General features: G+C 46.6%; 2 protein-coding genes across 2 annotated transcripts in view; one reads left to right on the top strand and one right to left on the bottom strand.

Annotated features, from left to right (window-relative positions):
* The window catches only part of LOC144729953 (voltage-dependent calcium channel subunit alpha-2/delta-3-like), a 118375-nt gene that overhangs the window by 22113 nt on the left and 68921 nt on the right, over window positions 1-27341 (bottom strand). The window contains exons 25-32 of the mRNA XM_078610382.1: window positions 25411-25506; window positions 24771-24889; window positions 23723-23806; window positions 5500-5561; window positions 5142-5156; window positions 4976-5020; window positions 4802-4864; window positions 294-364 (exon numbers count right to left, since the gene is read on the bottom strand). Of these exons, the coding sequence (XP_078466508.1) occupies window positions 294-364; window positions 4802-4864; window positions 4976-5020; window positions 5142-5156; window positions 5500-5561; window positions 23723-23806; window positions 24771-24889; window positions 25411-25506 (555 nt within the window). The remainder of the gene's footprint in view (window positions 1-293; window positions 365-4801; window positions 4865-4975; window positions 5021-5141; window positions 5157-5499; window positions 5562-23722; window positions 23807-24770; window positions 24890-25410; window positions 25507-27341) is intronic.
* Window positions 16641-19124, top strand: LRTM2 (leucine rich repeat transmembrane protein 2). Its single transcript, XM_078610564.1, has 3 exons — window positions 16641-16659; window positions 17618-18226; window positions 18706-19124. The coding sequence occupies exons 1-3, from the start codon at window positions 16641-16643 to the stop codon at window positions 19122-19124; spliced, it is 1047 nt and encodes a 348-aa protein (XP_078466690.1).

Genomic DNA, 27341 nt, shown 5'->3' with positions numbered 1-27341 from the left:
TTCACGGTTCGAATCGCGCGGCCACCCCGATTATCACCGCGTGTTTGATCACCATTATTATAATGATAATACGCGCCCTGCCTGCTTCGCAGTGGACGTTAAAGATCCGCTGATGTCGTTCACAAGAGCAGGCCATTGTGTGTCGGCGTCAGGGTGCAAATTTGCCATCTCAGAAAATTTCCCACAAATTGCTGCGGTTGATGGTGGTGAAGGTGGCGCTTTGGCCAATCCTGCTCGCTCGGTTAACGTTCTCGCGGTCGTCTCTGCGTCCCCGCCCCGACACCCGAACTCACCGAATGAACGCTCCAACGCTGAGCAGCTCGCTCATAACGGCCCCGTCCACCACCCCAAAGAATTCGCCCGTCTGCGGACAGACAAGAGGGCGCGCGCGGATAACGTGGGGATGGTGAGTTGGTGCTGCTAGCAAGCTCAGCAGAAGCTTAGGGGGCCCCCGATCGGCTCAAGGTGCCCCGGATTGATGGAAAAAAAATATGGGAGCATCAAATATCGGCTTAAATTTAAATCCTTATAAGCATGACAAAATGGCAATTAATCTCATCAGTACATTGTCTGCATATCTCTTTTTAAAAATCTAACTTCATGTCGCTCTTGTAAAAATCTCTTCCATTTCACTCTCATCTCACCACATTTCGTTCTCTCGCCTACGTCTCTTCTGTTGTCTTATTTGGTTTGGTGAAAAATATAAAGCGGTGCTCCAACACTTTAGATGGTGACCGTGACATTTTTGATTTGCATTTCCATCGTGATATCGGTATTGCTGGGTATGCACGGTGCCTCTGGAAGTTGGCAGCTTTCACACACACGGCAAATAACAAAAACGTCAATCGTTACTTTATGAATTTGTATACTATTGGGAGTCAGTATACGTTGCGGTTTCATTCATACATAAATGTTGGTAACAAAGATGTAGCAATGAGTACATTTCTTTTTATTGTTTTGAAAACGATAAATTTCTTGTATTTTATTTACACATTTTGGATTGTCCCCCTTCTCGCTGTGCTCATTTAAATCCCGTTTTTTGTCGTTCATATTCATAACAGAAATGTTGTAGCTTGGCTCTCCAACACACCGGTGTGCTGTACTAGTGACGAATTGGCCACGTTCTGTTTACGTGACAACCCTTACTAGTTGGCTGTGTCGGGTGGTGACGGGTTTTAACGACACATTTATATATTTACGCGATCTAACCCCAACCCCCCCCCCCCTCTATTATGCATGATATTGGTCACGAAAGCCTCCTACGTGTTAAACCGTTCATATCGTTGTGAAAATTCCGTCACAGTTCCTATGATCACTGTTTCATTGCTTTCATGGTTTTATTTTGGTGATTTCGAAAAGTGTATTGGTTTAGCCATGTTTGTTTGTTGTAGTACAGAGTTAGACTGATGGCCTTAATATAAGTTGTACAGTATTGTGGTTGTTGTTGGTTGTTTGACTTGCATCCCACTGGGATTTTTGCACACAGCGTTGGTGTACGGTGTTTTTTCTGCAATATTTTGCTGTCTTTTCTTGGATTTTCTGTTGGCACTTAGTCACATATTCACTTTAAGATGTTTTTTGTTCATATTTTTGATTTTTGTTTGTTGCGGTTGCACCCGATTCAAGAGCCGAATGGCTCACAGGACTATACCTAATACATGAACTTGAAATGAACTTGAACTTGCACGACACCGATATTATGGGTCGCTGCTGCTTGGCTGCTTGGCTGCGGTTTCGGCAGCAGAGGGCAGTGCAGTACAACACCCGTTGTTGTACTGCACTATGCTTCCGCATCTATGCTCTCCCCACTTTCGCCAACCCGTACGGAGGATGGTCAAACATGCCCCCACAACCAGCACCGCACGGGGAGGCCCTCATCCAGCAGCGAATTGACAAAGGGGCCATGCGTGTGAAATGAAAATTTAAAGCTAAGCATATTTAAATAAAGAGATCCTTCTGGATTTGAAGCTTTCGTGACTGCAGGAATCCACACTCTTTGGTTCTTTCGGTAAAGTCACGTGGGAAGGAAACATAATCGATGACGACGTTTCGATCGCAACACAAGCGACCGTCATCAGGTGAGACAATCACAGCAGGGAAACTGCTGAAACAGGCTGTTTCGAAACGTCGTGATCTATTATTTTTTGCCTACGTGACTTTACCGAAAGAACCAAGAAGAGTAAAGAGATTCTTGTTTTAATTAACTCTTATTCAGATTTCAAATTTTGTTTTGTTTATCACTGTTCTGCTAAATTCAACTAATATTTGCAGCTCACTTTATGTATTGATGTAGAGTTCATGCGCACTTGCAATCTTTTAGACAATCTGTTGTTTCTCAACTGCAGTTTTTGCGATTTTAATGTTTTTTTTTATAAACGAAATGTTCAGCCTCTTTGTGCTCGTTTCACTGTCGCTGCCATTCGTTGTCACGTGCCATGAGTCGACACAAAGGCAAATTTGTGAATTTGGGGTGGGAGTCGGGAGGGGGAGACAATGTTAAGGAACAGCGATTACTGATGCGTCAATTTCAGACGCTGCTCAATATTTCCGCAGTAGCGGCGACGGCGTCATTTTACCTCCCAGCGTTTTTTTTGTTGTTGAGGGAACTGCCGGGAAGCCATCACGGCGATTGAAGGAGACAAATCTTACGAACGTTCTCAACCGCTGATCGTTGGCAGCTGTTCCGGCAAATGGCAGCGATGTCGCTACACCCCGGAATGTCACCATTCAGGCAAAGTTTTGAACGTTCAGTTTTTAGCCATCGAAATCTGACGATGCAAGCAAGTAGGACTTTAATTTCACATTAATTGGAGATGATTTCATAACATGGATGACAGCGGGCGGATGACGATAATGAGAATCAAGTATTTTGCACATTTGAGCTAAACGATACAAGACACCGTGTGTGCCTACGGCGATGGGCATTGCCAAATGTGGCTTGAGAGCTTGCGATCGAATTAGCCATGCTACTAACAGCGCTTCGGAATAAATTAACGCTCAGCTCATGCAATGCACGGTCCAATTGCGCTTATGTAAACACGAGCAGCAGAAGCAGATGTTTTGAAAGATGAACATTTGACATAAGGTAAAACTTTATTTGCATGACATCCCATGACTAAATACAGCGAGGTGAAGGTAAAAATGTGGAGCCCAGCGACTGCTGGCGGAAGGCCCTCCACGAGAGGGAACTCTTGAGAGCCGGGTTATTTGGCCTACTCTTCCACGCTGGCCAGACGGCTTCGAAGAAGTGGGAGTACCCACGCCATACCCCCAAGAGAACATCTACGAACGTAAAAGCAATTTGCAGCTCTCATTCAATCCACTACTCCCTGAACGCCTTCCCGCGTTCCTTCATTGGGGGTTGTTTGACCCACACTTAACCACGCTCTTCAGTACAAATTGGTGAATGTTAGATTTCAGACGCGACTGGGAATCGAAATCAGATCAATGGGTTTGATAATGTGATAACCGTCGCTCCAGAGATATGTGTAACAATTAAAACTAAATATTACAGTGGAGTTAAATAAGAAATAATCTGTGCAAACACAATATGGATGTATAAACATCACGATGCGTGGTCAGAAATTGTGATATCGCAACAGTTTAGTGAACTAGTTTTGAAATGTCTTGACAGCCACTCATACACCTGTGCACCGACACATAACTAGATGGGCTTCGCTCACTGATCGTAATCATGACGAGGGTAGCACTGCAAGACGCCTCTGCACTAGGAAACGCTGACCGGAGGTGAAAAAAGATGTCAAAGAAATGCCTCTGAAACGTTTCGGACAAGGACAAAAAAACGAGGGTCATCTGTCTTTCGTCGGGGGCCGAGATCCTCTGAATGCACGGCTAGAAGATGGGTCACTTCGTAGCATAGCGCTGGTTGCTGGCAGAGAAGGGGCTCTGCAGTTGCAGCAGCCCCTGTCAGCAGCTCACGTGATAAGCAGGGAGAAGGATGTAGGGATAAAGGGGGCACGTGAGGTCAGCCCGGGAACCCGTTGGTAGCTAGAAAGGGGGCGTGGCCGGGACGGAGCAAGGCCACGCTGGGAGGATAAAAGGGGACCCCGAGCGAAGGCTCGGGGCTGTCGCCTGGAGTGGGATCCCCTCGTGGTGCTGCTGGAAGTCTTCGTCACCGTCTTCACCATCTCGGCGTCGTCGGTCAGGCAGTCTGCCAGCTGTCCTGACTGGGAGCTGTAGTTACCTTTGTGGCCTGAGAAGGCTGTTAATAGTGCCTCCTACTCATAGCGTCTCTGAGTCAGTCACTACACTTGTACGTGCTTTTTTTCGAGCTATGTCAATGGGAGGGACTCATGTGACCCACAAAAGCAGGTCATTGTTTGGGCGCAAAAGCCAAGGGTTTGAGCAAGGAAGCCGTGTAGCTGTGACCCTGTGTTGTGTCTGAGGGGTTAATGTGGGGGTGTAATGTTCCCTTGTCTGAAGGAGTGGCATAGCTATCGAGTGTGCATGTATGTGGTGCAACTGCTCATGGGCCCACGTGGAAATGTATAGCAGCAGTAGTCAAATAGAATGGAAATAATAAAATAATAAAAGGAAAACACTATAAAATAATTATTTTATTAAATTGTATTTTTATTATTTTATTATTTCCATTCTACGTGACTTTACCGAAAGAACCAAGAAGATGAATCCCTGCAGTCACGAAAGCTTTAAATCGAAATTTAGTAGTCAAATACTTTAGGCAGCAGCCTTTGGAAGTCGCAACGGCCCGTGGCCAACCACGCCGTGCCACGCCGCTCGTCTGAAGTGCGCTTCTGCAAGACGCATCCTGCACGCTCACCTCTTCGTCGTTCTTGGAGACGATGACGAATCCGTTGTCGTCTACGATGTAGCAGTTCAGCGTCTGGCAAGAGGGTAACCGACAGGATAAATACCACAGGCAGTGTGCAAGGAGAAGGCCCCATTGCGTTCGAGTGAAGAACCCTCAAACCTGAGATGCGATGCCAGAACTTACCGGGTCCTCGCAGTCGATAGGACATCGGCCTTCGATGGCTGAGCACTGCAAGACAGCGGGAGTGAAGACAGTTTAAATTAAATTGTGATTTTGGGGTTTTTCCCCCCCCAGTAATTTTATCTGACTAGTGGATGAAAAGGCACATGGAGTCGAGTGTTTCACTCACGTCAGTATCTTGTGGCTGAGATGTCGTTCGTGTACGTCGAGAAAAAAACAGAATAGGATATTGGTGATTCCACACAATTGTGTAAATGCATAGTAACTGGCAAAACAATATTTTGATATCAATATTAAAATACCAAGAACATAACCTCGGTGTGTTACAATTTGGTGGCCATTTTGTGAGATTAATACAATCCTTTGGTGCTACCGGCTTGTCAAAAATGCATTCGTAATTTCAATATCCGTAGCAGCTTCAGACGAAGTTCCATCCTCGCATAAATGCTGAATAACGAGACGCGTCGACACGGTCGGTTTGGATAAAAAAAAACAATCACCTCGTCGTTTAACAATTACTTAATCACCTGTTTGGCTGCAGATAAAAACCTCTTCCTGAAGAAGTCCACTTTTATTTGGATTCCCACAGCTGAAAGAGAAGTCGGTTGTGGGGGGGGGGGAAGGTGGGGGGTGCAGACGAGAGGGCAGAGAAGTTAGACATCACGAACCTTGTAACGCACAATTAATCAACCCGGCAGAGCTGCTCCCCACCCACTCGCTGTCAAACTCATGCCAGGACACCGAGGGTTGACTTCAGCATAGCTCGTGTAATTAAACCGGACCACCTGCTGGTGATCGCGAGAACAATTCAGTCAGAATATTTATTTAAACTGAAGGAATCCGATGTGCTGTAAAGCTCTTTTTTCATGGATGTCCAGTAGGGGGGCGTGGTCAGAACGTTACAGCAACAAAAATAAAAAAACGATAGGAGTGCAAAGTATAGGAAAGGTAAATCAAACCCTTTTCTTGGTTCTTTCGGTAAAGTCACGTAGAATTGAAATAATAAAATAATAAAAATAAAACGTAATAAAATAATTCTCACGACGTTTCGGCCACAACGCAAGTAGCCGTCCTCAGGTGGAGAACAAGTAGCCGTCCTCGACAGACCTGTTCTCCACCTGAGGACGGCTACTTGCGTTGTGGCCGAAACGTCGTGAGAATTATTTTATTATGTTTTATTTTTATTATTTTATTATTTCAATTCTACGTGACTTTACCGAAAGAACCAAGAAGATGAATCCATGCAGTCACGAAAGCTTTAAATCGAAATTTAAATGAAACCACCTAAAATATTTCCAAATAAAACTAAACATTGTTTTTAATCTTACCAGGTAAGGCCCACTGAGCTATTAGCCTATTTTTCAGAAGCGACCTGGCCACAAATAATAGCTCAGCCAAGTGGCTTATCACGTGGACATGTAAAGCGGCAAAAATAATCTAAATGATCGAGACGCATGTTTCTAAATGTGAGAGGGAAAAACCGGAGGACCCGGAGTTTCGTCCCCTGTGGGAGTGGAGTGGAGAGGTTTGTGAGACGATGGGCAAAAAAATATGGGGTTCGTATATGTTTGCATTTGAAAACGCACGTCTCCTTTAGAAAATAAAAGAGAGACGCGTGGTATCAATGGAGATCTCACCTGGTTGTAAATAGATATTTCTCTCGGTCTATTTTTATTTCATCTTTGAACCAACAAACGAAACGCTAGACGTTTACTATTTTTCCGCGGAGAAACATGTTGCTGCCCTTCGGCTGACAAAAAGGATCGTTATTTGTTCAATATGATGTTCCTTCTGAAAATACAAACAAAATATTGCGGTGGGACGCGTTTTTTCTTTCCCGAGGAGAGGGAGCGGAGACGTCACGTCGTGTCGCGTGTTCTCGCTGGGTTGTTACATTGTAGAACTTTCAGGGATGGCGACGACTTTTAGGGAGGCTTCCATCCAGCAGTGAGTGGATTGATCATGGTTGATGATAATGATGATGATTAGTTTTCATAAAAAAAAAATTCACGGCAATCTTGGGCAGTTTTTAATTCATACATTTGACGTACGTTTCTTTTTTACTTTCAAATAAGTGCGTGAACAAAGCAATTGAAAGTTATCGGGCGTGGAATTTCGACAACTGATAACAATTATGGACTAAGGTGACATCCTCGAATGTAAGCAGTTTCCTATCCTCGGGCGCGCGCGACACAATGGCACGATGCCTTTGACCCCGACGATTGCGAGTGAGCAACAATGGACGGGATAGAGTTACACAGCGCGTAGCACACGCTGGTCGTAACAAAGCTTACGGCAAAAACTGCGTCGTGTGTGTGTGTGTGTCACGCCTAGAACAGCGCAGTGTGTGTGCGTGCGTGCGTTTCGTGCGCGCGGCGCCCGCGTGCGTGTGTGTGTGCCTTTGAGCGAACGCGTGCATCAGTCGCGTGCTCGCTGGGCACGTGTGTGCGTGCGGAGTCCTGTGTCGTTTTTTTACGTCTATTCCACCCTCGTCCTCCCCCTTTCACGCTCGCAGCGCAACTGAATTCTACTTGGCTCGTGCTCGGCGAAAACAGACAGTGCTTGTCAAGTAGGGCATCGTCGTCGTCGTCGTCATCATCGTCGTCTTTGCAGCTATTCCCAGCAGAAGCGGTGAGTTCATTTGTTATGATTGCGTCTGCCTTCTTGTTGCGTTCCCATGTGGATGTTTACAATTAGTGGCTGATTGAGGGAGGGCACGTTGTCTGCGCGATATGTTCGTCGTACAGACACGGACGGACTCCGTCGTTGCGACGTGGATGCTTAGGAATTGGTCAAAGTGCCAACGCAGGACGCTGCTGAAAAAAAAAGGCTTGAGACTCGGTGAGGCCCAAATGGATACATTACTTAGATTGCTACATTCCATAAAGCACGTGTATTATACGGTCATAACTGGGTTCTCTGCTCAAATTGTGACGTTTTATATCATTGTTGACAGTTCTAATTCCGCGTTATTCTTTGCAATCCAATGCATTTTTTTTTTACTATATTAAAATAATAAAATGTAACTTCATTAATCATTGACGAAGGGTTCGCAGGAATACCAATTTACAATCAAATACAATTCTGGTAAAATGTCAAATTGCTTTGTATATGGTTGAACACAGCAACGGCCGTGGCACTGCATGGGGAAATAATGCAATAATGCAGTCTCTTTGCCCCTAGGCTCTCATACACAACATAGCACTGTCACATTCAATAGTAATAACAATGTGACCTTAACCATTATTTCATAACTGTGCCATGACAGGCTGAAAACTCCAACATTCATGAAGCTATTTTAAATGTTTATCGGGTACAACACATTGGATGCAAGCATGACGCACCATTGTAAACTACTCCACGAGTTTACATTCAATGTCTGTCAACGTGAATGTATCATATATATTTACACCACAGCTGCGAAAACGTTTAGCGAACAACTAGGAGATAAACAATAGTACGAATGTTAGTTTTATTAACGGCATCAACCACGCGGCGAAACCGCTGTCAACAATTGCCCAAACTCCGCATTCGTCTATATATTCAGATGTTATCAGCCAATCTGTGAGTATTCATATTTCTTTGCGTCTTTCGGTAAAGTCACGTGGATAGGTTCAAAATAATAATAAAATAAACCAAAAACAACGGACCTTTCGATCGCAACACAAGCGAGTGTTTCCAAAACCAAAGCACGTATATTGCGTGTATCACGCCTGGCATAAAAAAAACAATCGGACACGCACGTTCCTGCCCTTTAATGCCCTCACAGTCTGCAGGGCGAAAGTGACACATTTTTATCCTCGTGCCTCATACGCTATCGATGACGTGATTGAAGAAGCAACGAGAAGCATGCTCTGCTATTGCCTTTAGCGCCACACTCTGCAAATAATCACCGATTGGACGTATCACTTTATGTGATTGATTCAGCATCATTAAAACCAACTTTCATAGCAGGCCGAGGTCAAAAAATGTAAACATAATCTCCCCCCCCCCCCCCATCATTTTTGGGGTCTCACAATGAAAAACAATGATTTTACATGTTTTTTCTTGCGTTAAATTAATATCGTGGGCAACAATTGTGCCAATGTACGATGTGTAGCCCCCGTAGAACGTCACTTAGTCACAACTGTCTATTTGTAGTGAAGATACCTGCACGCACATGGAGCCAAAAATATCTGGATGATGTTCGTGACAACTCCCTGTCTTCAGTCAAGGCTTAGAACTTTGTTGTATATGTTCCCAAGTGTACTTGCATTGGATATCAAGCAGTGCAACCTCCTGTGATAGGGAAAAGCCTGCAGAAGTGGATATCACTGAACTAATTCTGAGATGCCCTTTAAGGGATCTTTGATTCCCGAACTGCTACTGTTCCACACTCCCTGGCGCAATGTTCGTCGCGTAAGAGTCAAAAATAATAAAAATTTAACTTTCAGAGCTCAAATGTAGTCAAATTAAGTGCGATCATTGGTGACTGGGATGAGCCGGTCAACTCAATGCACCTGATAACCTGCTTTAAATACAGGCAGCTGCCTGGATTTGGAACCTGAATCCAAGCGGTACCGGCTCCGCACTCAGACTTCTGGGCGACCCGGCTTCCTCTTGAGGAACTGTGTTAAGGTTGAGGGAGCTCGGAGCCATGGAGACCAATGCCGAGTAGCCGTCCGGTGCAATGAAGGTTCATTATAATCAAAGGGGTACTGTGTATGGATTGGCCACTGTCCGAAAGTTTGGGGGACAGCTCGTTGTCCGCCTCGCCCGTTATATTCTCATGCTGCATCATCATCATCATATGATGTTTGAAAACTATGAACTGAACTATAGTGAATTTTTCATAATCAACGTTTTTGGGTTTAGATCGCGTTATTTATAAATGTGTCGTAACCCTCCACCACCCAATCAGTAACAAAGTGTCACGTTGACAAAGGACAAATAGTTTACTGCTTTAGCCCACCGGTGTGTTGAAGCGTGAAACCACAACATTTACAATTTTTGAGTACGACGTTTCGCTGGTAATTGCATCCAGCATCATCGGACAATTCGCCAGAATGGTGAGGCTCTGCTCTGTCTCCCGTTCTTATATAGAGCAGCAGCAGGGTGACGTCATCATTAACTCATCAACTCATCAGGCAAGGCAAGGCCCACACTGAGCTCTGTAGCTCTTTTTCAGAAGCGACCTAGCCACAAACGACAGCTCTGCCAAGTGGCTTATCCTGTGGACATTTCTCGCAGCCAAACACTCTAAAGGCGTGATGTTGATTCTAAATGTGGAGGGAAAAACCAGAGGACCCGGAGAAAAATCCACGCGACCACGGCGAGACAGACATGCAGACTCCAAATATACAGCAGCAGGCGTCAGGGTCGGGATCAAACCCACGTCCTCCTGCACGCCAGGCGAGGGAGACAACATCTCCCCACCGCGGCGCCCTTTTTAACATTTGAACCGCGTCTCCCACGCAGCACATCTCAAAGCGTATTGCGGCAAGGAAACCCCCGCTGCCAGCTGTCCCTGCGCGACACCAGGTGAACGCAGCAGCCAGCCACAGCCAGCCAGTAGGCACGAGTCTGCATGTAGGGGGGGGGGGCAACGTTGCTATCTATGTGGCTTCCCAATAAGAAATTTGGGAGCAAAATGATTGCCGGCACACGCAGTCGCAGGATTCTTCGCGTCCGCTGTGAATAACCAGGTCGGCCGCTGGGCTAGAACATTTTGTTCGAGCTGATTTTTTTGTTCAGTTTGTTACCCTTCCTCCCCCTCCACCTCCGATCAGCACGGTTGGCTACGTAGGGTGCGAAAGAAGTTCCGCGTACATACATACATCCATACGTCAGATTAACACGTAGGCTGTCGCGACCAATATTATCCATAAGAAGTCATCCTGCGTCGTTAACCCACCACCACCCGACAAAGCCAACGAGTAAGGGTTGTTACGTAAACAAAACCTGCTGCTTCCGCGCATCGGTATTATGGACACGTACAACGTGTTACCGCTGGGCCTTTGCCCTGTTTTGCGGCTGTGGCGACAAACTCAGCAATTTACTTGGCGCAGTGTCTGCGATGCTGCTGCTGATGCTGCTGCTACTCTCGTGGAGGATGGAGAGGGAGGAGCGGTGCCCCAGGCGCACCTCGCATCGCGACGGGCAACCGTCTGGGACAGCTTCTCACATTTGTTCTGCGGTTGGCGACAGCCAGCAGAATTTACAGTCTATCTCTCTCTCTCGCTCTCAGGCAGACTGCACGAACAGCTTCAACAGACGTTATTCGAATGATGATTGTTATTATTATTTTTCTGTGTAGTGTTTTCGTTGCGTTCTGTTAGACGTTAAGATTATTGTTAGTATTTTTGCCAAGAATCGCATGAAGGTATGCAAGGTCGTTCAATGCTGCTTGCCATAGCAATGTGGAATTTCCAACATGGCTCAGTGCTGCTGCACACAGCGATGGGCACCACCCTCGTTTGATGTTTAGGTTGGGATTACTGACAATCCCTTTTTTTTAAGATACATTATTTCGATTCCTGTGGAACAATGCGTTGACCATTCAATGTCTTGAATTAAATTGGCTGAATACGGTACGCATTTAACGGACTTGTTCTGCTGCTACCAACCCTGATTGATGTTTGTGTCGATCACAAGGATGTCTCGGCTGTGTGTGGTTTGTGTTCTCACATGCTTGTTATTTTTCTTCTCTTTCCCCAGAGGTGACGCGGATTCAGGGACACAGTGTGGATGAAAGGACAACTATCTTCATCTTACAACTCAACAGCATCAAGGAACTTTCACATCCATTGGATTAACTACAATAATAATAATAATAAAAAGTCAAAGGTGCTTACTGGCAGATTTGGATAGTCACATTGTCATCATGTACTTGCCAGGTAAGCAGTTTGTTTATTGATCCTTATCTTACCCTGTTGCATTCACATGGTATGTTATAATTTTTTTATAATAATTATTATCATTACGCTAATTTACCCAGGAAAATCCTCACTGAGCCTCAAGACACCTTTTCAGGAGAGTCCATGATAAGTTTTGCAAGTAGCGGACAATATTGTTGCGTGCAATCCCAATTGAGTAATTTGCAGGTGATGTTTCAGCATTGGGATGTTTTGGCCAATCTCAGTTACAGGTTTTTAATCTTGATTTGAAGCTTACGGGTTTTTCTTTTAATCTATGGGGGGGAAACGAGATCACCCAGAGGAAACTCCATGCAAAGCAGGGGCAGAACACACACAACTCAGCACAGAAAGTCTCTTGAGTTGGCAATCGAACCCAGGTGCCTTCCTGCTGTGAGGAAAGAGTGTCACCACTGCGCCAGTCTGCCGCCCCTGCGATGACGTTTCGCGTGTAAAGATGTGCTTCGTAAATTCCAGATAGCAACAACTGTGCCAAACTTGATCCACCCCAACTAGATTGGAAGCTTTCGTGACTGCAGGAATTACTCTTTAGTTCTTTCGGTAAAGTCACGTAGAAAATGAAATCAAATAATAATAGAATACGACGTTTCGATTGCAACACAAGCAACCATCATCAGGTAAGAATGAATGATAAAAAAACAAACATAGTAAAGTTGGAAATATAATGCAACACAACACAGAGAACCGGCCAACACAACAGCCAACACCCCGCCTGGCTGACCACGCTCCTCCAAAGAATGACAAACAGAAAGACAGCGCCACTGTGTCGAGGCCTTACATAGAGAGAGGGGGGTTGGGGCAGAGAGAGAGAGAGGGGAGGGGGGATTGGGGCAGAGGACAATGAGAGAGTTGCGTGGAATTCTGGACCATAGTGGCCGGAGGCTGGCCACGCTCCTCCAAAGAAGAGTTGTGTGGAATTCTGGACCATAGTGGCCGGAGGAGAGACCATGGACTATAAACAAACCAGCACGGCAATATTTAGAGCCAGAAAATCGGAAGTTTGAAAAAGCAAGTTTAGTAAAATTAGGAAGTGTAATGCAATGCAACACAGAGAGTCGGTTAACACACAATTGTGCAATCGAAACGTCGTATTCTATTATTTGATTTTATTTTCTACGTGACTTTACCGAAATAACCAAAGCGTTGATCCAGCCGGTTGTATCTGCTCGGGACTCGCCGTCCGTTTTATTGGCATTTGTACGGGCAGGCAGTTTCTTAGCAATGCCGACTAGAACACAGAAATCATTTCGATAACGGATGCGTAATCTTTTTCGAAAATATTAATTGCGTTAACGTTTTTACGTTATGCATTTTTCACGACGACAGCCTAGATTATAATTGGAAATGTTGCCAAACATTTTTGTAAAAACCTTCCGATAAAAAAAATCAACATCGTAATGTTTAATTTCACTACACAGCATAACAATCTGGGAAGCAGAATAGTCGTTTATTATTAATCTGCACGAACTGGACCACGTGCTCATCATGGGCCCGAAAACCCCGGCTTACTTCGTGGGGAGGTGGGGGAGGCAGAAATTTGACCCTTAATTCCACCCCTTAATTAATTACAAACAAACCAAACGAATACGTGCGTTCATAGGAAATGCTGGCAAACATTACGCGGCGTTTGGTTCCATAACGATGCCCTCTTAGGAAGTGGCAGGAGAAGAGAAGCACAGCCGAGCGCAGCGCATGGGAGTGACCGCTGTATCGTGCTTACAAAGCGAGAATGCCCGCTCCCCCGTCCCAGCGAGGCACGTTCAGGTGATGTTTCGACCAAATATTGACTTGCGTTTGAGCGGCCTCTTGTTGCTTCAGAACAAACAAACACAAAGATCCACCGTATAGTCTTAACATACTGTTGGGGCAAGTGCTGTGAGCGAGCACAGCACACGAGGGAGTGGGTGGCAAGCACCATACCCGGCCACCTTTGTCTCCCTAGTGGCGATGTTTGCACGCCGAACCAGGTACTCATTTGAGGCTGAGTCGACCGAGGGGAGGCCCAGGATCGCTCCAGATTATTGTCACTGCTGTTGGCCGTGACCAGGAATCGAACCCGTGTTGCCGGGTTCGTAGTGTGGCGCACTAACGACGACACTACCGCTCCACCACATCTGTTGTTTCAGAACACACAACACACACAGAGGCCCATGCGCTCGTAACCTCTGACTCCCGTGAGTTTGCGCACGTGGCCCAACCGATGTGGCCCAACTTACGAGCGGCCTTTGTATCGATTTGTCACCCGTGCAAGGTGACTATTATTTGGGCTCGGAGTGCGGTTATGAAACCCACACACGCGTGCTCTGCTCGTGGTATCCATAATAAAGGGTTTTTTTTGGAGGGTTAGATTGTATAAGTATAAATGCGTCGTTAAACCTGCCACCACCCGACACAGCAAATTGGTCAAGTTTGTCATGTAAACAAAATGTGCCAATCATAGGCAGAGTTTGACATATATTGGGGGGGGGGGAGGCAGGGGATAGCTTTGCCCCTCCCATTCGGAATCGCAGGTGCATATAATTAATTGGTGTTTTAATCTGAATTGATGGTGCCAATGAGTTACTACTTCAGCATACCAGTGTGTTATGGAGTAAACCCACAACATTTACGATTCGAGCACGACGTTTTGCTGGTGATTGCAGCCACCGTCATCATGCGATTAGCAAAAATTGTGAAGTCCTCCTGCTTCGGTCTTAAATCGAGCAAACGGGATGGGATGTCACCAGTCGCGAAGACCAGATTTGGGGCGGGGGGGGGTTAATGTATAGTCATATAAATTACAATGGATCATGCTAATTTCAGAATATACGGTACCGATTATTGGACGGGTTATTTCAAACAAAGCAAACACTGATGGATGCTATCGGTCGCGAAAGCCTACGCGCTGAATTGCCACAGTAATTGCTGCAATTGAGGTCACTCGCTCGAATAATCGACGAGCCGCTTTACAAGCACGTGGCCGCGCGCTGTTTGCTCGTGCTTGTTTGCTTGAGCGATTGTCTTTCTGTGCTCGGCGGCGGCGGCGGCCGTTGTGGTGGGGTGGGGTGGGTGGGCAGGTGCTGTGGCGAAGCGACGTTCAACAGTGTGGGGCGGGCGGCCCTGTTACTCCTCGTGCGACGCGCGCGCGGTGCTACTGCTGCTGCTGCTGTGCTCGTGTTACGCGCGTAGTTTAGAAACTGCCGCCGGAACAAACAACATCAGCCAAGCCAGCAGCAGCAGCACCCCCCACCACCTCCACAATCCCTCGCGAGCCACGAATGACGTCGCCCTCCTTTCAAAACATAATCGTCCGGCGTGGCTGCGAGCACACATGGCCATCACGATCTGCAACATTTATTATTGATCGCAAACCTCTTTGACGTTGGCCAGGTCACCACCGGGGGTGGAGGAGGCGGGTCTGGTGTTTAGTTCCTCTCCCTCTGGAGTACAGATTGAAAACTAATTTCTTTCCATTGAAAACTAATTTCTTTCGATTGAAATTAATTTTTTTCATTGAAAACTCTTTCTTTGGATTGAAAACGCATTTCTTTAGATGGAAAACTTTCTTTAGATTGAAAACTCATTTATTTAGATTGAAAACTAATTTCTTTAGATTGAAAAATAATTTCTTTAGATTGAAAATTAATTTCTTTAGATTGAAAAATAATTTCTCTAGATTTAAAACTCATTCCTTTAGATTGAAAACTCATATCTTTAGATGGAAAACTTTCTTTAGATTGAAAACTCATCTATTTAGATTGAAAACTAATTTCTTTAGATCGAAAACTGTCTTTCGATTGAAAACTAATTTCTTTAGATTGAAAACTCACTTCTTTAGATTGAAAACTCTTTCTTTAGATTGAAAACGAATTTCTTTAGATTGAAAACTCATTTTTTTAGATTGAAAACTAATTTCTTTAGATTGAAAACTAATTTCTTTAGATTTAAAACTAATTTCTTTAAATTGAAAATAATTTCTTTAGATTTAAAACTCATTCCTTTAGATTGAAAACTAATTTCTTTAGATGGAAAACTTATTTCTTTAGATTGAAAACTCTTTCTTTAGATTGAAAACTCATTTCTTTAGATTGAAAACTCATTTATTTAAATTGAAAACTAATTTCTTTAGATTTAGAACAAATTTCTTTATGTTGAAAACTATTTTTTTTATATTGAAAACTAATTTCTTTAGATTGAAAACTCATTTCTTTAGATTGGAAACTCTTTCTTTAGATTGAAAACTCATTTCTTTAGATTGAAAATTAATTTCTTTAGATTGAAAACGAATTTCTTTAGATTGAAAACGAATTTCTTTAGATTGAAAAGAATGTCTTTAGATTCAAAACGAATTTCTTTAGATTGAAAACGCATTTCTTTAGATTGAAAACTCATTTCTTTAGATTGAAAACTAATTTCTTTAGATTGAAAAATGATTTTTGTGTTTAGTTTAATGCCCTTACTCCGTACCTCCAATTAGCAAGGCTACAAAGAAGATAAACATACATTTTATTTTATGCGTAGGTATAAAATAAAATATATAAATAAAATATTTTTTATACCGGCGTGACTTTACCGAAAGAAAAAAAGAGGATGGATTCCTGCAGTCACGAAAGCTTCAAATCAAGATTCATACATACAGAGTTTGCAAGTTTGAATTTGACCTCGACGCCTTGACGGATGTGTTTCTGTGTCATTTATCAAATTAACTTGCTGTCTGACAAAAAAAATAGCGTGGATGTAAAATGAAAATGGAGCGATCTATAATTGGTAATTCGATGCCATTTGTAGAAGCAGGTGAGCGTACGGTATTGTTGCAGTCAAATCGTGAGACGAGTGTTATTTAGTTTTCCAACTTGCTCGTCAAATCATTGAACCGGCAACTCTGAGAATCTGGGTTCAAACCCTGCCAACCACCCGCACTGATTGAAATGGTTTCCCAAGTAAAACGAGTTGACAGTTTCAGCTTCGTGGCCACTATGAATTGCTCAAAAACAACATCGTGTGAATGTTGCTGTCACACTTAATTTGGATTATAATGGTTCTGGGGATAAAACCTACGGGTTGATTTCCATTCGATTTGCAGAGCATAATCAAGTCTGCTTTGTATATATATAGAACCATACCTACACTAAATGTACTCTGATCTAACCAAATCTCAGAAGCTCAACAGTGGTGGAGCCTGGGTAATACTGAGATGGGTCATCACCAGTGCCTGTCAGGTGTTGTTGATGAGGGGCTATAAGTTAGCCAGGGGATGGCAGTGTTGAGTTTGACCTGTTGTCAGTTTAGGTATTGTCTGGGTATTCTGGTTCCCTGTGAAATACCAAACCACTCATTTCATTGACTTGGACAAATATTCCTCGCAATGCAGGACCTTCCTGACTACAGACTCTAGCGTTTCATTGAGGCTTTCCTGGGTAAATAATTTTCATTTTTCTGTGCTGATAGGAGGCCTATCAAAGGGGCTTCAGAAGAGGCATTTTAAATTCATACGTTTGTCATGTGACAAAAATAGGTGTAGTATCGGAATACAATTGCAGAAATAAGCAAATAAAACACACATGGGAGGCTAGTATAAATTATAATACACATGTACACAAATGTTTCTATTTACGGCAGTTTAATTGACAAATCTGTTGGTATCGGCGCAGTACCAAAAGCCTCGGTACTGCGCTGCACACCACTGCCAGCGCAACACCAAAACCTTCCGCGTATAAATGAACGTACCGTCGCGCTAACCCTGACCCTGCAGGCCACGGCGCCGTGTGGTCGCTCGCGCTGCTCACCCTGCTCTGGAGCCGGGCCGCCCGCTGCTGCCCGGCGCAGTGCGACTGCTCGGAGCGCGCCGGCTCCGTGGACTGCGCCGCGCGGGGCCTCTCCGCCGTGCCCTCCGACCTGCCGCCCGGCACCCGCTCGCTGCACCTGCAGCTCAACGGCATCGCCGAGCTGCCTGACGGCGCCTTCGGGGCGGTGGCGCCCTCCCTCGAGCTGCTCGACGTGTCCGGCAACGGCCTGGCGGCGCTGCGGGCGGACGCCCTGCTAGGGCTGGCGCGCCTCCGCGAGCTGCGGCTCGCCAACAACAGCCTGCGGGCGCTGGCGCCGGGGGTCCTGCGCCACTCGCTGGCGCTCCGGGAGCTCGACCTCTCGCTCAACGAGCTGCCGCGCCTCCCGCGCCGCCTCTTCTACGGCCTGCGCAACCTGAGCCGCCTGTCGCTGCGCCGGAACCGGCTGGCGGGCGTGGAGCGCGACTTGGTGGAGCCGCTCGTGGGGCTCCGCTCGCTGCAGGTGGCCGGCAACCCCTGGAGGTGCGACTGCTACACGGCCGAGCTGCGCAGCTGGCTCGAGTGGTACACCTACCGAGGTGCGACGGGGGGGGGGGGGGTTTGTCTGCCCTCCGAAGATTGTCGCGCCTACTGCGGGTTTTTGTTTGAGTCGCGTCGTGTTGATTGAGCCATGCGGTTTCAGCTTCGATTGTCTGGTTTTTGGTGATTCGTGGGGTCTTGTTTGCATCGGTCGCTTGTGATCGATCCATGTGGTCGTGATTGATCCGTGTGGTTTTTGGCTGATCCATCCGTTTTTGTGATCCTAGAAACTTAGTTCGATCAATGTGATATTTAAAAAAAATCTTCAAAGTTGTTTCATGGTTTTCTTTGATCTGTACAGCTTAGTGTGAAACGTATGCACGATTCTGTTTGATTTGCGAATTTCTGTAACACTTAATTATTTTCGATTGTCCTGCGTTTTGTCTTGACTGTGCTGCTAAATTTGCTTTATTTAATCAGCCCGTATCAATTCGTTGCCATGTTAAAGGCAAACGACGTCCGTTTGTCTCTATCACAGGAGGCCTTGTGGACGAGCTTCACTGTGCCCTGCCACAGGAGTTCAAGGGCAGGAACCTGCTCTCCATCCCCTCCGAGGTGTTCTTCCTCTGCTCCCTCGTGCGCGACGGCTCGCCCTCGAGGGGGCAAGAAGGAGGAGACCGGGCGGGCAGCGTTCAGAGCGGCGCGCCGCCGTGCACCGTCGCGTCCCGCAACCCGCCGGCGAGCGTGCGCAGGGCGGTCGGCACGCTCGCCGTGGCGGGCGTCATCTGCGGCGTCATCTCGCTCATGATGGTGGTGGCCGCCACCTACGGCTGCCTCTACGCGGCCATGATGTCCAAGGTGCACCAGCCCGAGGCCGCCGCCTGCCAGCTGCTGGTCCGCGACGCGTCCGACGAGAACCGCGACGCCAAGGAGCCGCTCAACCCCGGCACGGTGTGAGGGAGGGCCACCCACCCCCCGCCACGACTCGGAGGGCCCCCCCCTGCCACGCCTCGGAGGGCCCCCCCCTGCCACGCCTCGGCTCCCGAGGTAGCGGCGCGACCGGTGGCGAGCCATCACGACGTTGCCACCACGGGTCGGCGGTCTCAAATAAATGGGCCGCGTAGTGAGCAGCTTCCTGCTTCGACTGCTTAGGCCTGTGGGCCTCTGTGCGTGAGCCCGCGGGTCCCTTTGTGAGTCTGTGAATCTCAACGCGAGTCAATATCTCGAAATCGCCGAACGCATCGTTCAACGCCACTGCTGCCCGTTTCGATCAGTCACCGGCAGCATTTCAGATATTCACCAGGCTACTCGTGAAGCCACCTGCTTGCTGACCAACATCGACATGAAACTGCAAACATTCATGCTCTACTTCTCCCCACCACACGAGAGAAGAAGGGACGATGCAGGGATTGTCAGGGTCTCGACGCCCAGTCACAGACCGCGTTTCTGAATCCGTGCGCCAACTCACAAGTTGGGGTGTCAACTCTGAGGTACAAGACGCCGGGACATACGACGACAAGAAGAATATCTCACAACACCTGAAGAGGGAAGAACCACGTGGTTGTGCGGTGTGTCATTGTTGTCATTATTTAGAAAGCGGCAATAACTGGGACATTCTATGTTCTGAAAAGATTTCAAGATTTTCCAGGACAGCTTCCTGACAAAAAAGTATCGATCCTGGGAAAACCAGGTACAAGTGGCAACTCTGCTCAAACACAAGCACTTTGGCAGCAAGCCTGCAAGAAAATGCGCTTTTTTATTTTATTTTCCAACAAAAGTGAACAGAGCTAACCCGAGCGCGTTAGTCATGCCCTCCTGCGGCACAGCAGCACTTATTCGCCACCGGATAAACATCGCCTCCAGCGTCGACGCTTTACGACTTAGGTGGCAATTAGGTGTCCCTGCGCTTGATGGAACTTGAAGCTGCGATGACTAAAAACAATGGTGGTCTAACAACCTCTCCGCGGCTTGAGCGGCGAGTGTAGAATGTTTATTTTGGGGTGGGGGGGGGAAGTGATGCAGAACGCGTAGCTTGTATGCACCCAGAGGTGCTTTCAAGGTGGGAGGAACTTGTATTTGGATCAACGGGTGATTTGTACAATGGTGAATTCAACAAGAGAGCACTTTTTCTAAAGGCCCCACTTGTCTTCCTCCGGGAAAAAGCCAAGATCCTTCCTGTACTCTTCAGATTAACCACCGCTGATGCGAGATGCTGTGTCTCACAGGGATGCGTGTAGGTTCACATGTTTTAAATGATAAATTGGGAAAACATCGACGTTTTGCGGGAGTTTTAACAATGTCAAAGCTCTGTGCGGTTGCCGTTTATTGAACTAGGAAAGCCTGATATCCACTGGATTATTTTTTGCCAGTTTCCTGCAATTCCACTATTGAGTGTTTGGCGTCGTGTGGTAGGAACCCGGAGGGTACCCACAGAATTCCCCGCGCATGGGAGGGGATGACACGAAAAAGCTCGGCACAGATGGATTCAGTCCGCCGCTGCCCTGCCATCTCCTGGCCACCTTGCGGCCCAAGCTGCCAATTCCCTAGGCCGTCTCCTACCTAAGAACAAAGCAGAGGCTAGAGCGTGATTAGCTAGCTCCTGAGTCCTGGCGATATTGGTCACATTCAGGGTCATATGGTCATAAGGCCATGTTTGATGTATTTGTTGTAAAACATAATGGTTCAAGTGCAATAAGATGTCAAACTGCGCAGGCACTGATGGAATGTGACATGATTCTTGATGATACACGTATATATAAAATCACAATCAATACCACGACAAAACAATTTCACATTGTCAACATGGAACGTTTTCGAATTAATTTTCAAGTCGATGGGAATTGATTTTCCTTCCAAGGTTGTAGTTTTTTTCTGACCTCCATCTCCAAACCTCTTGTTGTCTCGCTCAGTAACTCCGGGGCTATGCTCGTGCATCGATGGCGAAAGGCACCCGCCCACCCTTCACGTCTCATTCTGCAAATTTCCAGCCACCAGACAAATTCAGATACGGAATTCTATTTGCGATCATAATTTAATTACCAGAGAAGTGAAACGTTGAAATTTGTATCAGTGTTGTTAAATGTCCAGACCGCTGACCAGAATTTCAAAATACTTTCCGAAAGTGTAGTTCACCTTGGATAGTTTGTTGTTATTTTTTTTCCAAATGATGAAGAATGAAAAGTGTCCGAGAAAATGTGAGTTGTTGGAATAATAGTTTCTTATCTTGGGAATGTTAACTTCTTCAAATAACCTCCGGTATTTATTCCAAAGTCTCGTGTGTTTCTGCTGCGATGCTGCACTCCATTTGTACAGCAGACAAAGAGAGAGTTCACAGATAATCTGACAGTAAGTACATTTTCACCCTCTTCTGAGTTTTCCGGTTGTTCGGCACGATGCCCGACGTTCCGCTCCACCGCTCTCGTAGGAACTAATCACACCGGAGAGCTGCTGAGCACAGCTGCTAAGACCTATGCAGTAGTAGCAAATAATATTCCTCGTTTATTGGACGGCTATATTTATAGTTTCATGATCAAGGATCGTCTGCATTTTCTAGGTTTCCCCACTCCAAATACTTCCTGCAAGGCAAGAGTGCTGCTTTGTGTTCAAGTTGTTCTGAGCACAATTATTAAGTAGCTGCCCCTTCTCAAGCCCCAGCTGTTTTCCTGGAACACGAAGTATCCAGTGAGCCTCCGCACGAATGCGCCCGTTTTCCCGTGGTTAACGCTTTTTTTGTTTTTGTACAGCCAGAGCAGTTAGTCCCCTCACCATCGCGTCGCAGTGCTTGCTGGCGAGTCGTGGAGGTGATAACCGACTGGACGATTGAAGCCCCACTTGACTACGTTTGCAAAGATGGAGTGATACAATCAGTAAAGTCACGTAGGTAAACAAATTAAATTAAAATTATTCAAAGTAAAATAAAAATAAAATAAAAATCACGACGTTTCGGAGGCAACACAAGCTTCCGTGTTCAGGTGGAACCGTCACAGCACGATAGCTGTATCAAGTGATTTTTTATTTTACTTTTATTAATTTTAATTTTTTACCTACGTGACTTTACCGAAAAAAACCTAAGAATATGAATCCTTGCAGTCACGAAAGCTTCAAATCTAGAATTGATACAATCAGCTCGTGCACGGGAAAGGTGGCTGCATCGCAAGATCACGAGACAAGGCAGCAGCTTGGGAAGGCCTTTGTCGAGCAGTGGATAGAACGTGGCTGGTGATGATGATGATGATGGTGATGATGATGATGGGACTCTTTTATTTTCAACCCACTGGCAGTGAATAGAGCTTGTACTCATTTACTGAATATTGTTCACTGATTGAGGTAACGTTTGTTTCACTAATAGCTCAAGAGCGCATGACGCATCCAAGAGTCGCATCCATTACTTGACAAGGCGACTTCCCAAAATTGGTGTTATTTTTCCTTAAGTGAGCATAGCTGACCTTGCGTAGATTATTACAAAAAGTGGATGGATGTTTTAGTGCCTTTTCCTTTGTAAACGGCATACAAAATAAGCAAAATTGTTTAGAATAAAGTAAGCTACATATTTTATATTCAGTTTACCTAAATCGTATTGCTAAGCCATTCACAGAGTGTCTTCCATGCAACAGCAAAGTATATTTTGGATGCTACGTACTTATCCGCCAATGCTTTTGCTAAGACTCTCCCTTCGTTACGGATAACCCTGAGAAACATAACCCTCACCGTCCCCAATAAATACCGCGTTTCCTTTAATCACGGCTCGCGTCTGCTCGGGCGAGCGAGGCTGTCCGTGCGGGGAAGTTTCGCCGTCTGGATGACCGCGGCGACTGTGGTCCTCACCCAGAATGCAACCGCAGAATGTCTAACGACTCGGCGCCTCATTCGCGCATACCGAAAGAGGAGGTGGAGGAGGCGCCGTCACAGCGACGCGCCACTGCGCTATCGCCCGGCCCGATCACCTCGATGTAAATGTACAGGTGTTGCTCTACACGTGCGTCAACCATACGAAGGAGAGCAAGGTCGCCTGGAACGAAACCTCCACTAGTGGCCGTTGGCAAGTACCCACGTGACCTCGACCACGTGGCCGTTGGCATGTACCCACGTGACCTCGACCGCTTGTCCGTTGGCATGTACCCACGTGACCTCGACCACGTGGCCGTTGGCATGTACCCACGCGACCTCGACCACGTGGCCGTTGGCAAGTACCCACGTGACCTCGACCGCGTGGCCGTTGGCAAGTACCCACGTGCCCTCGACCACGTGGCCGTTGGCAAGTACCCACGTGCCCTCGACCACGTGGCCGTTGGCAAGTACCCACGTGACCTCGACCACGTGGCCATTGGCAAGTACTCACGTGACCTCGACCACGTGGCCGTTGGCAAGTACCCACGTGACCTCGACCGCGTGGCCGTTGGCAAGTACCCACGTGACCTCGACCACGTGGCCGTTGGCAAGTACCCACGTGACCTCGACCACATGGCCGTTGGCAAGTACCCACGTGACCTCGACCACGTGGCCGTTGGCAAGTACCCACGTGACCTCGACCGCGTCCTCTCCCAGGAAGCACTCACCGGCGGCCACGGCTGTCCTCACGTCCTCGGTGACCGTGATGACGACGCTTGCTGTCACCACCATTTTTTTGTTGCGTTTCGCCCCTGCGGTGACAAACGCGGGGAAGGTTGGGTGGGCGGAGGGACATCAGCAGCAAGGCACGGCATCCCGCGGGCCACGCACCCCAGAGGGCAACACCTGTGCTGTTGTAGGTTCTGCCCACGTTGACTGTAGTCACGACGATAGCCCGGATCACAACACTCACCGCAAATCCGACGCTCTCCATGTCTGTGGCTATAATCGCTTATTCATACGCTGTTCATGCCCCTAATTCTAACTTTATCCTTAAATCCTAGCGCGATCCATAATCTTGACATTTATCGTACCGCCGGCTCTATCCCGATCATGAACACTAACCTCAATAATGTCAGACATTTAACCGAAAACTGACATCAGCCACAGGCCAGGACATTCTTACATTTGTAAAAGATGAAGCAATATTTTGGTTGTGTTTGTCATGGGCACCGTTACCCCAAATACGTAATGTCAATTATTTGTTGCATTCAATTGGAAATGTAATATCATGGGCATCTAAAACGGGCCACCGCCTTCACAATCGTACGCACACCATTTACATTTTCACGCAGAACTTTACCAGGCGCGGTGCTCAAGCCATCAAGGTCAGACTGGCTGGATGTCTGTTTGTGCGAGCGTGTAGCGCAATCAACCGTAATCAGGTCAACTGATTCTCAAAGAAATCGGTTGATTGCTCGCCCTGTTAAATCAATCGTGCGAATGCCCAGTTGGGTTGATGGAAGGTCACCCATTCGCTTCTCTTGCCCACTTTATTCGGGAATGTCCTTCCCCCCAGCCACGTATGTCACTGTCTCCCTGCTCCAGTTCAAGTCCAGGTTCAAGGCCTTCCGTATTTCCTCTGCCCATGACCGATTGTCTATCATCTATAAAATGAACATATGTCCACTGTAGGTTCTCGCTAACAGCTCTTGCCCTGACAGCTTGTTAGAGGCTACACGACTTATCATTGTCTGTGTGTGTGTGCGCGCTAACCTGCTTGGTACGGCACGGTGTAGATGATCGTGCCCGGCGGTTGCTCAGCGGCGCGGCGGTACCAGATGGGGAAGTGGTCCATCGTGAAGACGCTTTCCTGGTCCTTGGTCAGGAAATCTCTGCCGGCGCACACGCTCAACGCAGCCTCGTTAGTTCACGCTCGTGACGTTGCCACACGGCACCGTGGTGACATCGGTAACTGGGGACATATGGAACCCCACCCATCCCTCCCTCACAAACGTTTATATGGGGAGAAAAAGCCATGCGCTGTGTCCTCTAAACCCCTTGTTGGCCTCCATAGCCGCTTGCCTGACAGTTGAAAGGGTGCTGCTATGTACCCACACCAACATTTACGATCTCGCCACCGCAACCACTACAATCACCATCACCCTGAACACCATCACAACTAGCTCAAGAAACCAGTTGTAGGCGCAGCAGAGAGGAACTAACGACCTCCCATTGGGGGCTTTTAAAGCACCCCTTGGTTACTTGAACAGAGGACACATGGCAGAGCGGAGACTAACGTGAGAGGGGGATCAGTAGACTGGGGGTGAGTCTATGGACGACCTTGGATGCCCTTGATCGCACGACAAAAGCCACTGCGGTAACTGTTCAAAGCCACGCGCACGAAGCTTCTTACTTGTCAGAGAGTTTCTCCTTGCCGATGTAGAAGCTGGTTCTGGTCAGTCCAGCCCGTGTCCCCAGGAAAGCCATTTCAATGCCCTTTTCAACGTTCCTGCAGTCAACCCAAGATAGTAAGAGCCATATGGTCACGACAGATTGGCTTTGTTATATTTCTTGTAAACCTTAGCCCCTCCGTTCCCCGTTCCCCCGCTCCCAAACACAATGCTGTCCCAATGCTACTATCAAGTGTGTATGTTTTCCACGTTTGAAAAAATTACCCTCGAATAGGTACCGTAACACTCGGCAAGACTGAAAAACAATCTTGAGACTCGGCGAGGTTTTTCCGGGTAAACAAGCATAAGTAACGGTATTCCATGCTCTTTGGTTATTTCGGTAAAGTCACGTAGATGAAAAAAAATATATAAAATGTAAATAACTAAATTAAATCACGACGTTTCGGAGGCAACACAAGCTTCCGTCATCAGGTGGAACAGCCACAGAAAAATTACTGTAGTGAGTGAAATTACTGTAGTGAGTAGTAATTTTGATGTGGCTGTTCCACCTGATGACGGAAGCTTGTGTTGCCTCCGAAACGTCGTGATTTAATTTAGTTATTTTAATATTTTATTTTATTTTTCACCTACGTGATTTTACCGAAAGAACCAAACAGTATGGATCCTTGCAGTCACGAAAATTTCAAATCTAGAATTAACGGTATTCCATAGCAATGTCGTGCGACGAATAATACATTTGGATCTCTTGCAGCAAAGTGCAATCCTCCTTGTCACATACAATGTCCGAAAGAAGCAAATATCACAAAATATATTTCTGAGATTATTTGAGTGACCTTTGCTCCGCCGCACTGCGGCGCAACACTTTCCCACCTGTCCCCGCTACGGTGTAGTATCTGTCACGCGGCGGTCAGAAGCAATGTTTAATTCTCGCCGCTGGCTTTTAGCCACATTAAGTACAGGACCAAATATGCGTGAGCGAACGAACAAAAATTTGCGCATTCATTGGTGACTGAGACCATGAACCCCACGACACTTGAGAGCTGCCCGGACCCGAACCCCGGCTCTCAGCGGTGCCAGGTCAGCGCTGTGACCTCTCAGTCAACAGGCCACCTTTGTTTGGTATCTGTTTAAGTCGCAAAGCGATATTGCGCGTGTGCTCCACGCAGCAGCCTGCCTTCAATAAAGAGTCGTCTGCTCAAAGGGGCGTGACAATGAAAGCATCCTCCACCGCCATCCCTCCATGATTACAATTCCTCCTAAAACGCTGCCCTGTGTGAAAAATAAGAATACTTTTACCCTTTCTGGCAATAAAACAGGTGTTACGTTATATTCTTGGTTATTTCGGTAAAGTCACGTAGAAGGGAAATAACAAAATAATATAAATATAAAACAAAACTAATTCTCACGACGTTTCGACTGCAACACAAGCAATCACCATCAGGTGTGACATCCACAGAAAGAAAATTAAATCTAAATTTAGGTGTTACATTGTTCAAACACCGAATAATAAACGTGCTCTGATAATGATATATGGCATTGTCTTTGAAACTGATTGGTCTACACCAGACATAGCAGCCTTCTTTATAACAGTACAAAGACAATGAACCATCAGAGCATTTATAGCTCGGGGTGAGTAGCTATGTCATGGGACCTTTTTGCCAGTATCAAAGTGTGAAATATATGAATAGGTTTCGCCTGTTCGCCTTTCTGGCGTTCTCTGCTCTGACACTGGCGAGACTAGGCCCTAAGGAAGGCTGTCTCTGGTGTAGGACAATCAGTTTCAAAGACAACGCCATTTATGATCAGAACACGTGTGTTTGCATGTTCACCACAAGTACGTGTGGTTAATGCAGACTTGATTCCTGACAAAAAGTATAATCTACGTGGTGTGTGAACATCTTAATACCTTTGATTTAAAGCTTTCGTGACTGCA

Source organism: Lampetra planeri, chromosome 34, assembly GCF_965212315.1.
Source record: "Lampetra planeri chromosome 34, kcLamPlan1.2.h2, whole genome shotgun sequence".
Lineage (NCBI taxonomy): Eukaryota > Metazoa > Chordata > Hyperoartia > Petromyzontiformes > Petromyzontidae > Lampetra > Lampetra planeri.
Note: the sequence above shows the minus strand (reverse complement) of the source record. Positions and strands in the feature narration are given on the sequence as shown.